Source organism: Mesitornis unicolor, unplaced genomic scaffold (genome assembly GCF_000695765.1).
Source record: "Mesitornis unicolor isolate BGI_N332 unplaced genomic scaffold, ASM69576v1 scaffold50586, whole genome shotgun sequence".
Classification (NCBI taxonomy): Eukaryota; Metazoa; Chordata; class Aves; order Mesitornithiformes; family Mesitornithidae; genus Mesitornis; species Mesitornis unicolor.
This window is the reverse complement of record NW_010191294.1, coordinates 1-16,244: the sequence shown is the minus strand read 5'-3', so window position 1 is coordinate 16,244 and position 16,244 is coordinate 1. Positions and strand designations below refer to the sequence as shown.

At 46.2% G+C, this 16,244-nt stretch overlaps 2 protein-coding genes across 2 annotated transcripts; one reads left to right on the top strand and one right to left on the bottom strand.

Moving 5' to 3' along the window:
* The first annotated feature begins 1,589 nt into the window (after positions 1 to 1,589).
* Positions 1,590 to 6,103, top strand: KCTD20 (potassium channel tetramerization domain containing 20). The gene is made up of 7 exons (XM_010186691.1): positions 1,590 to 1,733; positions 1,880 to 2,159; positions 2,848 to 2,950; positions 3,421 to 3,541; positions 4,485 to 4,682; positions 4,928 to 5,038; positions 5,607 to 6,103. The coding sequence occupies exons 1-7, from the start codon at positions 1,634 to 1,636 to the stop codon at positions 5,909 to 5,911; spliced, it is 1,218 nt and encodes a 405-aa protein (XP_010184993.1). The 5' UTR covers positions 1,590 to 1,633; the 3' UTR covers positions 5,912 to 6,103.
* A 6,476-nt stretch (positions 6,104 to 12,579) lies between these two features.
* LOC104533257 (serine/threonine-protein kinase 38) lies at positions 12,580 to 15,879 on the bottom strand (the record flags this gene model as incomplete). The annotated part of the gene is made up of 7 exons (XM_010186693.1): positions 12,580 to 12,710; positions 13,168 to 13,262; positions 13,508 to 13,603; positions 14,332 to 14,455; positions 14,565 to 14,682; positions 15,486 to 15,547; positions 15,777 to 15,879. Coding segments are annotated over 7 exons (729 nt in total), but the record flags the coding sequence as incomplete, so codon positions are not given.
* Between the last annotated feature and the right edge of the window lie 365 nt (positions 15,880 to 16,244).

The following is a 16,244-nucleotide window of genomic DNA, read 5'->3' as shown; positions in this document are numbered from 1 at the left end:
TCGAGAGGGATGGTTTTTTTTCCCCTATCTGAAAAGAAATACTTAAAATTTTAAAAAGACGTTTTGGCTCTCTGCAGTTACCGAATTTTTCAGTATTTTGGTCAGAAAGTGTAGCATAAATATAAAATATGGAATTTGGTGAATATGCTTGAAACCACGGTATTAGTTGTGTAAACAGGTTCATATTTGCAGTCTGGAGAACTCCCGTTTCCTTGCAATAGGCCGTGTGAAATAGGGGAATGGTTGAATTTTGGGGTTGTTACAGCAGCCTCAGCCAGTGTTGGGTGTTTGGTGGGAGGGGAGGTGCAGAGTTTGCTGGAGCTGAGGTGACCCTCGCAGGCTCCTCTTGTTGCTGTTCCCAACAGCCACAGCCTTTAAAAAAGAGCAAGACAACAGTGGCTTTTCCCATGGCTTTGCTATTGCCAGAAACCTTCCTCCTGGTGGATATCACACGCTGCGTACGCAACGGGTTTTCTAAAAATACACAGGTACAATAACGCTGGCGACTTAGGATTTGTTTTATGGACCAAGAGGAAGGAATTGTTATTAATCTTTAAATTTCTAATTAAGAATGAGATGCTCGCGCTGCTTTCCCACAGCGAAGGCTTTGAAACCCACCACTGTGCTGCTCATTAAGGCCTCCATCCTCTGCAGGTCCCGACCAGAGCGCTCGCCAATTTGGCATTTAGTTGTGTTATTAGTGCTGGGTTTTATTTGGTTTGGATGTGGCCGTGTCCCTGCTTTATGGACGGCACCCGTGGTCCGGGGAGTCTCGATTCAGCCAAGAAAAGAGACCCAGGACAATTGTTCCGCAGGGGGGAAATTGGGGAAAATTCATTAATGAGGAAATTGCTGGGTTATGTTGGAGAGCGTGAAAGGAAAAGACTTAAAGCCAAGAAAGGAGAGCGGCTTCTTGTCCAAGCAGGACTAAATACAGAGAGAAATGAGGGCAGGAGACAGCAGAGAGGTCTCTTAGGGGGCACAGAGGAGTGCAGGGAGCCTTGAAAATAGGAACAGAGGAGAATTTCACTTAAAAGTGAAAATAGAAAATGTCTCCGTGCGTGTGCTGAGAGAATATTTAGGGTTTGAACGGCGTTGGTTTAACCTCGTGTATGGGACTGAGCCAGGCTGCGATGGATGTAAAGCTGCAGGTCCTGGCTGTTCTATGTGATTATTTGGTGTAGGACTATGTTGGATTAAATCCTGGGGTGAGCACTATAAAAACCTCACTGGGAAGTGCTGTATTTCGGGCTATAGCCGTGTTACAGAGCTCATTTTACCAGTACTGGGTATCAAGAGATGTATGAACCTTTTTAAAGGGGTCTGCAGGTCAGGCAATTTCCAGGAAGGTTTTTGCAGCACACACGTGTGATCTAAAGACATTGGCAGAGGTTTATAGGTAAAATAGACCCCTGGTTACTTTAATAACTTTATTCCTCTTCCTAGGTAAGTGTAAGTGTATCATGAACCTCTCTGAAGCCCAGTGAAGCATCTGAAGAAATGCCCTTTAGAGCCTGAGGGATTTGAGCTTCATTGCTTGGGATTTTGTTCCATAACTTAACAGCCTGGTGTTTTCTCTGCCAGCTCCTCTCTTAGGAAACGTCACCAGCTCCTTGTGTCACGGCGGCCCAGCATGAACGTGAACTGTGCTGCTGGGACAGACTGGTCGAGGAATCTGGAGTCCGGTTGCTCTGTGGAAAGCGTAACCGCGGCCGTCCATGAGTCTGAAGAAGGTAACGTGGTGCTAGGAGGTCACAGCCCTGCCGCAGTTCCCAGGACTGAAGGTAAGGATCGTGTCTATACTTTACAGTAGGCCCTAAGGGAGATTTTATTCCAATAAATCACCTCTTACCTGTGCAATATTCGTTGTCTCTCTCAGGTTTGGATTCTGAATGCAGACACACTGCTTGTCCAGCAGGTCCCCAGATCAGTAGCATGTTGTCAGCTCCTGAAGACACGCACAGCTCTCACTTCCAGGATGGAAATAAGAGACAGGCAGAGTATTTCAGTCCCCAGGAGCGCCACGGATCCTGCGCTTTGTCCTCAAGCATCAGTTCCCAAACAGTGGCTCCAGAGAAAGTGACGCTTGTGGTGGACGGCACTCGCTTTGCAGTGAACCCACAGATTTTCACTGCTCACCCTGACACGATGCTGGGAAGGTGGGTGACTGAAGTCAGGATACCTGAAGGGGGTCAAACGTTTGCTAAAGTGGAACAAACCCCTGACGTTTTGGTAATCTCATCTGTACGCACACATGAAGTGAGGTTGACCTCATTCACAACTTGAAGACAAGACCGGATGCGGAAATTTGGCAGTTCTTGAGATAACATTCTCCCTTCAGTCCACTTCCTTCAGAAAGTGTGCATTTCTAGCTAGACATGGTCTGCTTTTGCCTTTTCTCCAAGTGTTTGCCTTGTTTGTAAAGAGTCCATCTGTTCACAGCTGATAACTTCCCTTCCAGAATGGGGAAAATGATAATGCTCCATCCCCCTTCTGCTGTTATCTTGTGGTACTCTCCCAGAAGAGAAGTTACTGAGCTCCCTGTAGCATAGCTTAAAGGTTGGAGCCCATCGGTGCAACAGGCAGCACTCATTTCCTATATTTTCTCTATTGCCAGCATTTTCACCCCTCTCTGACCAAAGGGAGATGGATCCTGTTGGGTTACTGACCCTCACACAGGTCGTTGTGTAAAACAAGGGATCAAAAGGTGGTTATTTGAATGTAGGTCTCAAGTTCCTGTATATATGTGTCCCTGCTGGTTTGGTTTCACCTCAGAGCTCCTATTGGTCTGTAGAATTAACGCATTGAAGTCTACTCGTGCACTTACATGGGTTTTTGTCTTCTCAGAATGTTTGGGCCAGGAAGAGAATACAATTTCACCAGGCCAAACGAAAAGGGAGAATACGAAATCGCAGAAGGAATCAGCTCAGCTGTGTTCCGGACCGTGCTGGTAAGGAGCTGAGACATGTGCAAAACCGAGCCATCTCCCAGGCAGCTGCACACCCCTGGGACGTGTCATTTTATGACTGTTTTGCACTCTGATTTTTAAAAAACCCATTACAGTTCACTGGTGTGAGTCAACACTTCAGGTTTTCGCTCGTGTTGCCTTTTACCTTTCTCATGTCGTGCCATTGTAGTTCCTGAGCTCGTGGTTGCATATGAATGCATCTTTTATTTGAGATGTTATAAAACCCTGTGCCATGGGAAACTCTTAACTGGAGCTCACGGTTTATGAGACCCAAGAGGATCTCCAAAGAGATGTCGATTCTCGGACAAGCAGGGCTGGTTTTACTGTCACAGAGCTATATATAGTCTGTGACTCTCAAATATTGGTTAACAACAGAAAGAACTAATTAAAAATGGTCAGAGTGCAAGCTATTCTTATTTTTTTCTCTCCAAAAACTCTCCTTTTATTTGCAGGATTATTACAAAACCGGAATCATTAACTGCCCCGATGGGATTTCCATCCCAGACCTTCGAGACACTTGTGATTATCTCTGCATTAACTTTGACTTCAACACAATCAAATGTCAGGATTTAAGTAAGTATGGAGAGAAATCAGCTCTTGTTAGATCTTCTGTGTGGTGGTGAGCACTCCCAATCGTGATTACCTGCAGTTCTTCATCGTGTGCTTTAGTTTAAGCATGAAGGTGTTGACTTCACGAGGATTCATGTGCGTGTTGCATTTAAACAGCTTCCTTTTTTGCTGCATCAGTCCAAAGTGAAGGGATTGAATCCTGCAGAACGCAGACACCTTGCTCAAGGAAAGCAAATTGAAATTGTAAAAACCCTGGTCTCCTCTTGTAACAGAGGAAAAAGCTACAAGCAGACAAAAGGAAAGCTACAAGCAGGGTTGTAACTGCTATCTAAGATGTACCAGAGAATCAGGAATAATTTAAGCTAAAAGAGGATGGGCAGAGCAGGAAGCAAAGATACCAAAGCTGGAAAGTAGTAGAGAGTTCCTCATTGTGAAGCAATGATGTGGAGCAGCTTTTTGGTGACTTTGCTGGCAAAAAAAGGTACAAATAGGCAAATCTGTGCAAGGTCCTGTACTGAAATGGGACGTGTGGTGCCATAGCACAGGCCTTGGGTGGAGTTTCCTACCCTGTCCCCTGATTCTGATCCCAGAGAAGGCAGAACATGCGCCTTCAAGGACAGAGGATGTTGCTGGAAGTTCAAGTTAAGAATCATAATGGATCCATTACTCAGTCTGTTGCTGCTTTACTGTATTGATTGGACCTTGCTGGGTTTTTAATGGTCACGTAATGGTTCTACTGTGTAATTTGCTTCGCATTTGAAGTGCAGACTCATAGCAGATTTGGCCAGTTGTGGAGCTGGAGACTTGATGCATCTGAACCTTATGTTAAGGAGTTTGTCTAAAGAAGAGCGCAGGCTGTGCTCTTGAATGTATCTGACAAGTGTGGAGCTGGGATGTATTTCCATACTGTGTAAAATAGCTGATCATAGGATTTGTGCCTCGCTAGGTGCTCTGTTACACGAGCTCTCCAACGACGGTGCTCACAAGCAGTTTGACGGCTACCTGGAGGAGCTGATCCTGCCCATAATGGTGGACAGCGCCAGGAAAGGGGAGCGCGAATGCCACATCGTGGTGCTGACCGATGAGGACACCGTGGACTGGGATGAAGATCATCCCCCTCCGATGGGAGAGGAGTACTCGCAAAGTAAGGGCACTGCGTGTGAGCTCCTGGCTCTGTGGTTTGTGTACACCCGGGCATCTGGGCACTGGGAAAGGACCCGTTGCCCAAAGAGCAACCTTCCTGTAGCTCATCCCAGTGACAGCAGCAGACACCTGAAGTAGTTTTGGGAAACCAGCCCTGGTTTTTGGCACTCCCACAGCTGAGCATGTCAGAAATGGGGAGAAGGTCCCTCCTTAGAGATTCTAATCACCATTTTTTAATTTCTCAAGTCCTTTACAGCTCCAAGCTGTACAGATTCTTCAAGTACATCGAGAACCGCGACGTTGCAAAAGCCGTGTTAAAGGAACGGGGCCTGAAAAACATTCGCATTGGCATTGAAGGTAAAGTGTTTCTTCAGCAAAGGAAACTCCAACAGGTGACTCCACAGTCAGCAAAGCCTGGTTTCCTCTGGCCTCGAGGCACTTCCTGTTTTGCTCTGTGTGTCACTAGACATTTCTTTTCATTAAACTAGTAGAAGCTGGGCATTATCCTGCACCTGAAATTAGCCAGGAGGCTTAAAAGTTCAGGGAAAAATAAAAGATACGCAGCGTGTACCAGTAAATCTCATCTCTTTAGGACCAAGCAGACAGGAAAGGGGAGTCGTGCTTCTGCCTGCTGCTCCAGGCATCCCCTCAGGGAGCTCTGGGAGACCCTGATGTTTATACTGGCTGTGTTTGCTCACAGAATGGCTGATGCTGTGCACCCACTGATGGTACAGCTACACACGATGCTGTGCTGTCTTTTTAGGGGAAAAACAAGCAGTCTGTTGCAAGCCAATAGTGTGGGATATCAGCATTTATCTACCAAGTGCTCCCTGCCCCCATAATCACTCCTGCCCGGCTGTTTTTCAGGGACCCCTTTGTGCAGGTCAGAGGTGTGTGGCGTGACTGACTCTTGTCTGTGTTTCAGGATATCCCACCTGTAAAGAGAAGGTGAAGAGGAGGCCCGGTGGGCGCTCAGAAGTGATCTACAACTACGTTCAACGCCCGTTCATCCAGATGTCCTGGGAAAAGGAGGAAGGCAAAAGCCGCCACGTTGATTTCCAGTGCGTTCGGAGCAAATCCCTAACAAACCTGGTCACTGTGGGTGATGACATTTCAGAGGACCATGAGGTGGTAATGCACCACCCCCCACAAGTGGATGAACTGGACAGGCTAAACGACAGGCTCAACGCCCCCTTCTCCCAAATGGCTGTTAACGAGCTACCAGATTAATGTCTCGGGGTGGATGGTCCTGCTCGATGCGGGAGATCTCCGCAGAGTTTCATCCCAGGCGACGGAGCACAGACTCCTGCAAGGTGCTTTATCCTCGTTCATGCTCTTTCTGCGTTGTCATATTTCAAGCGTGTTAATAAAGAGCCACACTCCGTAGTCTAATTGTGCGATCAAAAGCAACATCTCCTCAAACAAAAAGAAATTACGCTGTTGGTTTCTACTACAAAGGCTTCCAGACTGATGGTTGCTGAATATTTTACTTAAACTTCTAAAAGAAGAGCAGAAGTATTCAGAAACGTCTCGTTTGTCATCAGAGAGGAAATTCTGGGCCTGTCAAGACAAAGCTTTCCTTTACCATTAGGCACTTAGCTTTGCTTTTGTGATAATCAGTGACAAAGGACCGAACATCAAAGCAGGACAGATGATGCTCTTTCATCAACCAGCAGAAATGTAGCACAGTTGTGACAGCAAAATCCTGAGTGTGGAGGAATCTGTTTACACTGCCACCTGGCTTTGCATCCAGCTCTTGTACTGCTGTTCTAGGGAAGGAGGAAGTAGTTTAATAGGAAGCGTATGCCCGTTCGCAGGAATTTCCCGCATATATTCTCTGGAAGGTGGAATCGCTGTTTTTAGAGATGTTGTCTGTTAAGTTCAGTAAAACAAGTAGGTGATGCTGAAGGAAAAAGCCAAAAAGAAGAGACTGTAGTTGATATTTTACCAGCAAAGTAAATCTATTTAGTAGCCATATAGAAGTAGGAAGCTTTCTAGAGGTGACCATGCATGCTAAGGACTTTCAGTTGTCTCCTCCATCCCCCTACTAAGACAAAAAACAGCAGTGGAGACGCTCCCAGCACAGTTTACTACCTGAGTAAAACCCTTGGTCTTATCAGCCTTAGTCACAATTTCTGTAGGCTCTCCAGGAGCACTCTGCTATTGCAGCTTTAAAAAGCCAGCTACTTTCTTCCCAGTTTGGGACTGACTGGACCATTTTGCTGTCAGGCAGGTAAGCAATAGCAATAGTAAACCAGGCTTCAGTAGAGAAAAAGACATGAACCTTACAACAGCTCCCCTTTGCTGCTCTGAATTTATAATCCCAGCCTGTGGTTAAAGCTCTGTTCATTTTGGATTTGGGGCCATCAAAGCTGTGACTGTTGGTATGGACACACTCCTGGCTGGTTTAGCTCGGTTATTTTAGAGCCAGCTGGTCCTGTTCCTGACAAAGCCATCGCTTCTGATGGCTGTGCAGAGGTTTTACGTACCCAAAGTGGAGTACTTAAACACGGGGCTGGTGCAGAGAAAAGCTGAAGCCCATTGAGATAAAAACAGGAGAGAGCTCCCTCCCAAAGTTGTTCAGGTCAGTCAGTTCTGCTCCTGCGGTTGAAACGTGCACCAGCTCCACGTTGAGTTACCTGGGCATGCTTGCCAAAATAGAGGTAGGTGTCAGTCTGCCCCAGAGGTTTAATCCTTTGTTGTTAGGGTTGCATCATCAAGCAAATTTGCGGTGGTCTCCATCTGTCTGCAAAGCGTAAGGTAGACGCAGCATTGAAGGTTGCTGTTTGCTGCTGTTTGTTTTTTTCAGTGTAACATGGCAATATCAAGCACAAATTCCCCTGAAGGTTTGAGTGTCGTGTTAGTAACGAGTGACAAAACCTCTGCCAAGGCACTCACTCGCTGATGTGTTTAGTTCCCATTTATGTGGATACAGCTTCCATTCTTTGCAGTGTTTCTGTTCTTAGCTTCTTTCCTAAGTGCAGCAGATCGATTTCTTCTTTTTATAAGTGCCTATGGGAAGATTTCCAGAAGTGCTTCAGGCCCTCCCGCGAGTCCTAGGGGTTCAGATGCCCACGTCCCCCCGACCGCTTCCGAAAACCCCTCCCTGTGCGTCATCGGATGAGCCCAGAGAAGTGTCCTTCAGCACAGAGATGGTGCAATCGCTTCCCGTTACTGCTCCAGGCGAATTTCTATTTTTGTAGTAAAGAGAGGAAGACAGCAGCCCCTGAACCTTCCAGCCAAGGGCCAGCCCAGACCCATTGGCCTTGCTAACGAGCCATTCCCACAAGCGAAGCAAAGGCAGAGGTGAGTCCGTCCCCGCAGCGATGATGCAGCTTGCCCCAGGCCCCGTAGATACATTCTGTGTGTGTGTCTGTGTGTGTATTTATTTTCACAGCAGTGTAAGTTTTCAATAAATGTGTATTGGCATTGACCAGCTGACTCAGGATTGCAGTTTACACACGTTTTGCTGTAAGGATTTATGTGTGCGTGCTCCCGAGTGCTGCCCTCCAGGTCTGCGTGGAGGACCATCCGATATCGACAGCCCCGCATGGACCTGACAGCCCAAATCAAGGCCCCAGTGTCTGTCCCCGAGCCAGCAGGGATTCAGCCAATTTAGTAGCAATAGTGACCCCAGGCCCTTGCCTGAGGGTTAAGGGTTGGCAGTGCCTTGTAGGAACTTCCTGGTACTCTGTGTAATCGGTCTGGACCTGCAGCAGGGGATGGAGGTACCCGGCTTCTGTGATTTCCGTGCAGTTTTTATCACTCCAAAAAGCCGCTGTACTTGATTGGCTTTCCCAGCTAATTAGAGATGAATTTTGGGTTTTATCTTTGAGTAGAGCGAGTTCCATTGCAACACTAAACCAAATGGAAGAAGATTTGCTTTTCCTCCTCTCTTGGTCACCGCTATCCAGGCACAAGGTCAACTTTTGTTTTATTCCAGCCATACTGAAGTGTTACCTGTGGTGTTTGTCGACTACAGATGTACCGTTTCCTTCCTGTATTAAAAGTATAAATTATATATGGCTTCTTTGGCTCTTTTAAAAACCATTTTAAACGTGGAGGAGGAGAATGGGCAGGGGATAGGGTGCTACAAGGTTTTCCTTCCTAAATGAGCACTGTGACCCCAAAGTCTTTGTAGTTTTGCACCGGATGGAGCAGGGACGTTGTGCAGCAGCTGCGTGGAAGCGCTACTCAAGAGTTTACCACCTCATTGCAGTGATGCTCTGAAAGCAGCACATAGCACAGGTACGAGGCACCACTACTTAACCCACAAACTATGCAGCATCTCTACCAGCCCCATTTTTGGTTATTGTGCTGTGAAAGATGCTCTGCACCTCTGCCTGCTTCTGGCTTTGGAAGAAAACAGCGTGGGAGCAGCTCTGGCTTTTTCTTTCCAGCTTCACTGTTGGGATTTATTTCAAGGGTTGTCTTGATAAAGGCGTTTAAATGAGTTTGTGCAGAAGGTGGAATTCAGTCCAATTACCGAGGTGGTAACAGGAATTCGTACTCGTAAGCGGAGCTGTCGCAAATGTGAAGCGATGAACAAGAACTTCAAGCTGCTTTTGGCACGTTGCAAACTGCTAGGAAAAAATGGTCACTTGCTCACTGCTTATTATCCCTCTTAAAAATGGAAAGAGATTAAAAACAACTTGCCCACAAGTGGGTAAACTGAAGTGACATTTACACAGCGCAGACACCCAGCATGAGGAAGGCCAGGGTTGTCCGTGCACTTTCTGCCCAGAAAGGCTCCATTTTTCTCCAGATCATTACCAGGGTGCTCATCTCTTCCTGGCTGCTGTGCAGCTTCTGGAAATGCACAAACCCATGAATTTCCATTGCATTCTCCCACCCGAAACTGATTTTAGAATTGAGGCCTTAAAGCCTGAAAAAAAAAAACAACCCACCCAAAACGCTGAGAGTTTGTAAAAACCAACCAGCAAAACGGGGTTTCCTCAGAGGATTTTATTTACACAACACAATGCAAAGATCGTTCCATAAAAAGTTGGCTCCCCCCGGCAACACACAAATGCACTCGGCAAAATGTTACAGTGCAATTCAGTAACAGCTTTTGGATATTTACAGAACACTTTTTCCACTTGGAGGTTAAGGCAGAGTCAGGGCACAGTGATAAGAAAGGCTCAGTGCGGTTTTGTGCTCGGCGTGATACGGAGGTGAACTGGCAGTGTAACTCCCGGTCAGATCCACTGGGAATCCGGATTGAAACGACTCCTAAAGTCCAGCAACTGCTTGCAGCCTAAAAACAAAAGAGCTAAAAGCTACATACGACCTCAGTACCCAAGCCAGCGGCTGGGAAAAATGTTTGGCTACCAGGGGAGTGGAACAGGCATCCAACATCTTCACTGTCAGCAGGGAAGCCCAGGTCCTGGGAAGATGCTGCAGCTTTCCTGGTGAAGAGCTTACGTCGGACCAAGAGGACCCAGGTCTGCAGAGACATCCAAGCTGTACTGAAATACAGCAGCCATGCACCCAGCTGCTCCTCGGGCCATTGAAAACTTCACCTTCAGCTCCAGAAGTGAGCAGTCTGAGAATTCGGGTGACTTTTAAAACACATGCACTGCAAACGCACCGTACACGTTACTACAGAGGTGTTTTTCACAGCAAGTTATCACGGCTCACAATTGCAGGGCTTCCTCATCTTTGGTATTTAGAAATTAAAAAGCCAGTCCCTTTTAGTAAAATGCAGCTACTCAAAATCATTTCTTCCTAATCCACAGCAGCTTGAAAGATTTTATTTTTAATTTAAGGCAGTAACGAAGCTGTTAAAAACCGGTTTTGCTATTAATACCTCTTGAAGTTTTCCAATGGTTTATAAGGCAACTTTTTCAAATGGCAAGAGGAAACTGCAGGCTAAGGAGATGGAGCGATTGGAGAAGTTGGTACCAGTCCTTCATAGAAAATAAGGGAGCAGCAGGTGATGCTGCTGAGAGGTTGATAAAAAGCCTGGTGCTATAAATCAGTACTCCAGTAAGCCCTTACTGTGACTGCAGAGATCCTGGTACACCAAATTAAGGCTATTTTTTTGCGTTTCAGCTCTGTAGGACCCCACTGGTATCTAAACCACTTATGGCAACTCTAGGACACACGCACAAAACAGCACAGGGGTCATTAGGGAGAGGATGCTAACGAGCGACACCCCATTTTAGCTGGATGTGGTACTTGCAATGCCCCAGTCTGTCCCTTCAGGATGGCACTCGGTTCAAAAACATTTAGGTCAAAATTCCCTAAAAGCACCTATTAAAACAAGCTGCACTACAAACTCATTGCCTTTCACTTCCTAATCTAGAAAGTTAGGACTAAATGTAACTGAAAGCCTTCCTTTTTTGCTTGGAAACGCTGCTCAAGCTTTGTTTCGAAACAACTTTTCGTCTGTGCTATGTAGTGTTCAGCACCAATAAAAGTTTGCAAGAATCCAAGACAGTTCACATTGATCCAGACTTCATGAGATTTCTATTTTAAAAAAATCTACTTGCAAGTTACAAGACTGGAACCAGGCGAGGTTGATGTCTCCTGCCCCTGGAAGTGCAGATTTACCAACAAACCACGCGCAAAGTGGAGCTCATGATTGGAAAAGGGAATTATCAAAAGCTCAGCTGAGGCAGAATCCTCCTTCCCAAAATGCAGTCGTGTTCTGAGATGCTCAGGCGAGGAAAGGCACTTTGGGGCTCTCCTGGAGAGCAGCCTTGGTCGTAACTCAATGCACATCTAGAAATTACACCAGGGATAATCCAAGAGTGGACACAGTGGCTTCTGCTGCCCCAAAAGTGACTGCACGAGGCGCTGTCCTTTTGGGAAAGGACCACGGGGACACTTGGATCAGCCCCGACAGCGAGAGGAGCTCTGTAAGGAAGAGGCAGCAAGACTCAGAAACACCTGATCCTGTTCTGCTCAAAACCAACCAGCAAAAAGATGCTTTTTGTCCTTAAACCCATGAAGATGCAGCAGATTTTGGCAGTGGCCAAAAGATGGCAGCAGCGGCAGGAACAGGGAGCCACAGGGCTGACCCAGCTGTGCACAAGATGCCCACCAAGGATCAGGTTAAATGGATCTCCCTCCCCCTCTGCCCTCATTCCAGATGTGTTACCAGCTGTAGTTATTATCTGCATGGTTTATAGATCCATCCTTTCACGCAGTAACTGAAATCTGGTGGTGCCTGGTGGAGGAAGTGGCCCCGTTTCTCCTATCGCCGTCTAGAAAATATTTCAAAAGCGTTGCACGATTCTTTTAATTTAGAAAAAAAAAAACACCAAACACTGAATGGCTTGGGGGTCACTGTCTTAGTACCAAAAGTAAAGTGCACCACAACTGGAGTTGAGAAATGCTATTCAAGAGGCTTCCAAGTAGCATGATAAAAAACCAGCACTACAAACTAAGGTTAAGGCAATACCAGTTGTGTCCTTCGACTGGAGAGGTGTCTGTCTCGAGCTTTCATTATTGCTTTGTTTCCTCCGGACTGAAGTCCTCACCCACTGGGAAACGGCGCTGGCAGAATTGGCAGAGTGAGTTTGTCACTTGGTGCACGACTGGCGAAGCAGTCCCTGTGAACACCGTGGTGTCCAAGCGAGGCCTTGCTCTCGTCTCCCGCTGGGCTGTCCAACCAAGGAATTTCAAAAGAAAACAACCTCTTGCTCCTGAAGCAGCAAAATGCGCTCGCAGCAGAGACGACGCAAACGTTTTTGTGGAGTCTTTCAATGGCGCAGAAAGAAAAAAAAATCCTTAGGAACACCGGGGCACGTAACAAAACGGGGTCCTGAAGTCTCCCAAGAGTCGACAGCCCTCAGGTTTTCTTTAAAAAAAGAACAAGTTCTTCTACGGGTGCAAACCCAAAGTACGGGAACAGAAATCCATGGCTCAGAAGAAGTCCCAGGTAAAGGTTTCTACTTCCCTGCTTTCATGTAGGATGGTATCGCTCCTCGGGCTGTCAGGCCCTCAAAGCGCTTGTAGGTGTAATTGATAAAAACCCAGTCCTTGTTCTTGTAGTCGGTCTCTGGGTGGTTGCTTGTAGCCACTGGTAAGACATAGAAATAACCATAATTATCCTTGGAAGGCTGCAGAGTTTAATTTCATACAAAACACCGGATGTGGAGCAGGGGAAAATGCTTCTAAATGAAACATCCTCAGTCTGGGTGTTGGGTTTCATCCTTCAACCGCACTCAAGAAGGGCTGCGAGGTGCTTTTTAAACACGTGGAGCAAAGGTGTGACCACGTTTTGACACATAAATACAAGGATCCTTTAGAGAATAACACCAAAACGTGTTGTCCCCTTCTGTCCCACCTGGACCAAGTGTGAGACCCCAGCAAGACTTAGGCAGGACCAAGGGGTACTGCAGGTCCCGCTGAGACCTGAACCTCCTGGGAGCTCTGCTGCCTCTCAGAGGCACAGTCACAAAAATGTAGTGTTTAGTTACTGCTCTGATTAACAGCAAAGCTACATCACTTCACTGGAAAGGGGAAGGACTGCTTACCTGTTGGTTTAAGTATATCAGACTCTGGAAATTCATCAAAGTTTGAGGTATCGTCGATACTTTTAATTTCTATCGAAATCGCAGCAGGTCTCTCTCTGCCAAGAGAAGAGGATTCAGCGTTACGATTTCAAAGGCAGAAGCAAGCAGAATTCAGCCACTTTCCATTTCTTAACAAAGACTGAAGGTACCTAAACCTTGGCAAGCCTCAGGTAAGGAACAAATCCTCTCACCCACACCTGGATACGATAAATGCCAGTCGAGCTGCTCTCTTCTGCTGAACAGGACAGGTTTTAAAGAGTCTATAGAGAAGAGCAGCTTGGTTTTCTGCAAAGCATCTTACCTGATGTGCTCCCAATCAACCCCTTCAAAGAATGGGTTACTCTTTATTTCCTCCACACCAGGTGCACCAATTCTGTGCTCCCACTCACAGCAAAATCTGGGATGGAAGGAAGAATGAAAATGAAGGGAAGAATGAAAACGAAAGCGTCCCATCCAGAAATGGAGCGGCTTTCTGAACCGACACTGCTACGGTTTCTTAACATATAAATGGAGAAGGTCAAGAACTCCCACTGCAAAGCCAACACACACAGTCATGCTTAGGAATGTCATGTCAAATGCTACAATTACGATGTGGTTTTCTTTCACGACACGATCATGTGCCCTTTCTATTTCAGGACAAGCGCAGAGCAGGAGAACATATAAAGCCTAAAAAGCTAGACGTTTCTATTTCTGTCCTGAGAATAGAGAAGTGATTGAAGGTATAAATGAAAGAGCAAGAGTCAGCATGCGCTGGGCTACGTCTGTACGCTCCAGTGCGTGCGGTGTCTAAACCATCGTTACTGTCAGCAGCTCTCTCAGGCACAAAGATTTAAGTTGCTTTTATGAGGAGCTCACAGACAAAACAAAGAGCAGAAACATTTCCATTTTGCCAGATTAGCAGCGCTTACGCGGGAGCTGCTTTTTAGTACAGGGCTCCACCAAATGACACCTGAGACACAAATGTGTTTGACGAGGGAGTTCAGCATTTGATGCGTGTGCAGTACGTGGCTGTCACAAGCATCAGGGGTTTTTTTTCATGTGAAACAACCTATGAGAGGCACACGGTACAGCTGGCAAGACAAGGAAGTTAGGGCTGTATTGAGTGGCAAACCATATGGTTGGCACCTTAAAATAAGATCCTTTGCTTTGTCAGATATTGGAACTTCGGGAGGAAATGTGAGAGTCTCTTTCCAGTTCATGACTTTCTTATAGGTTTCTTGAGGAGTCTCAGAACAGAACGGTGGGTAACCTGAAAAGAGAGAAAAACACAGTCTTGTAGAAAGCAAAACCAGTTCTTGGAGTTACTGAAGTCTACACCACAATTCCTGCTTAAAACACATGCGGTGCGGGTTTCGTACCGATCAACATCTCGTACATGATGACCCCCAGCGACCACCAGTCACAGAGTTTGTTGTATCCCGTCTGCATGAACACCTCAGGGGCGATGTAATCCGGAGTGCCCACGGTAGAAAACGCCTGCAACAAAGCCCATCAGTTACACATCTCTAGAGAAACCTGCCCGACACAGCGTGGGAACTTCTGCAACAACGGCTGCTTTGAGGAAGACACCAGATTGTCTCTAAAGTCCTTTAGCAAAAGTTGTTCAGAGCCTTGAATTCAATGTAGAACAAGGGGAAACGGCACCAAGCTGTGCCAAGGGAGGTTCAGGTCAGAGATAAGGAGGAAGTTCTTTCCTGAGAGGGTCGTCAGAAGCTGGAACAGGCTGCCCAGGGAGGTGGTGGAGTCACCATCCCTGGATGTGTTTAAAGAGCGGGTAGATGAGGTACTTAAGGATATGGTTTAGGGGATAGACAGGAACGGTTGGACGTGATGATCTCAGAGGGCTTTTCCAACCGAGCCATTCTGTGATTCTGTGTAAGTAGAGACTAAAGCATCGCATTCATGTGAAAGAATTAAATACCATGAGGGAAATAGAGAAAGGTACCATGGCCTGTGGACACCCTGGAATGGGTCATCGGCCCTCTGTGACACTGCAAGTTGTAAGAAGTGTTGGGTTTAGCTTGGAGACACCAGATGTCAATGTAAATAACTATGGCAGCGCTATCTGAGGCACAGATGTCACCAGAGGGATGAAGGACAAACGAGAGTCACTCCTCTTTTTAAAAGGAACATCATTAATTATCATTATTTCATTACTTCAGCACTGTTCAGACTCTGGAACAGATTAACGCCTGGCATTCACATACATTTAAATTCACGTGCCATTCGAATGCAGCAGCTCAGCAGAGCACATTTCCAAGCAGGTGAACCACACTTACCAACTGCCGCCTGTTTCTCTTCCAAGTCTCTGCTTTTCTTTTGGAATTCATGTTCTGGAAAGCTAAAAGAGATTGGGATATACATGACTGGATCCTACTACATACACTTTTACCCCAAAACCATCGCCCTAACAATCTGTTTATGGACATTAAATTAACTGAAATTATTTTTTATAAAGAAGTCTTATAGAAAATCCAAGGTACACCCCAAGAAGCAATGTTGACATTGAAATGAGTTATATCAGGCACCAAAAGCAAGAACTCAAACACCTTCTGAACCAAACAACTTACTGAAGTCACTCGGCAGAGTATGGTTCAAGTTTCTGTAGAATTCTGTCCTGTGGGCTTTCTTCAGTCCAGTACACAGACCAAAATCCGAGAGTTTCACGTGGCCCTAGAAACAAAGAAAAACCCAAAAGACAAGAACAGCATGAGACGTTATCACAGCAAGATTTGCTAATTCTTCCCCTCCCTTGCTTTTGTGTCATCAATAAGACACTTTCTGCATTCCTTGTTTTAGCCTAAGACTGGATGCGTACATAGAATCAAGCTATTAATAAAGTTATTAATACTTATCAAGCTATTAATATTTACATCACTGCTACAGAGAGAAAGCCCAGGAACTATTTCACTTCAAGAAACCTCAGCTCCTGCAGCCTCCTGAGCACTTCAGTGAAAGCAAACGTCTCCAGAGGGAGCTGTAGCCCCTGGGTTGTGTGTTGACCCCAACAGAGGAAGAAAAACACAGAATCCCAGAAC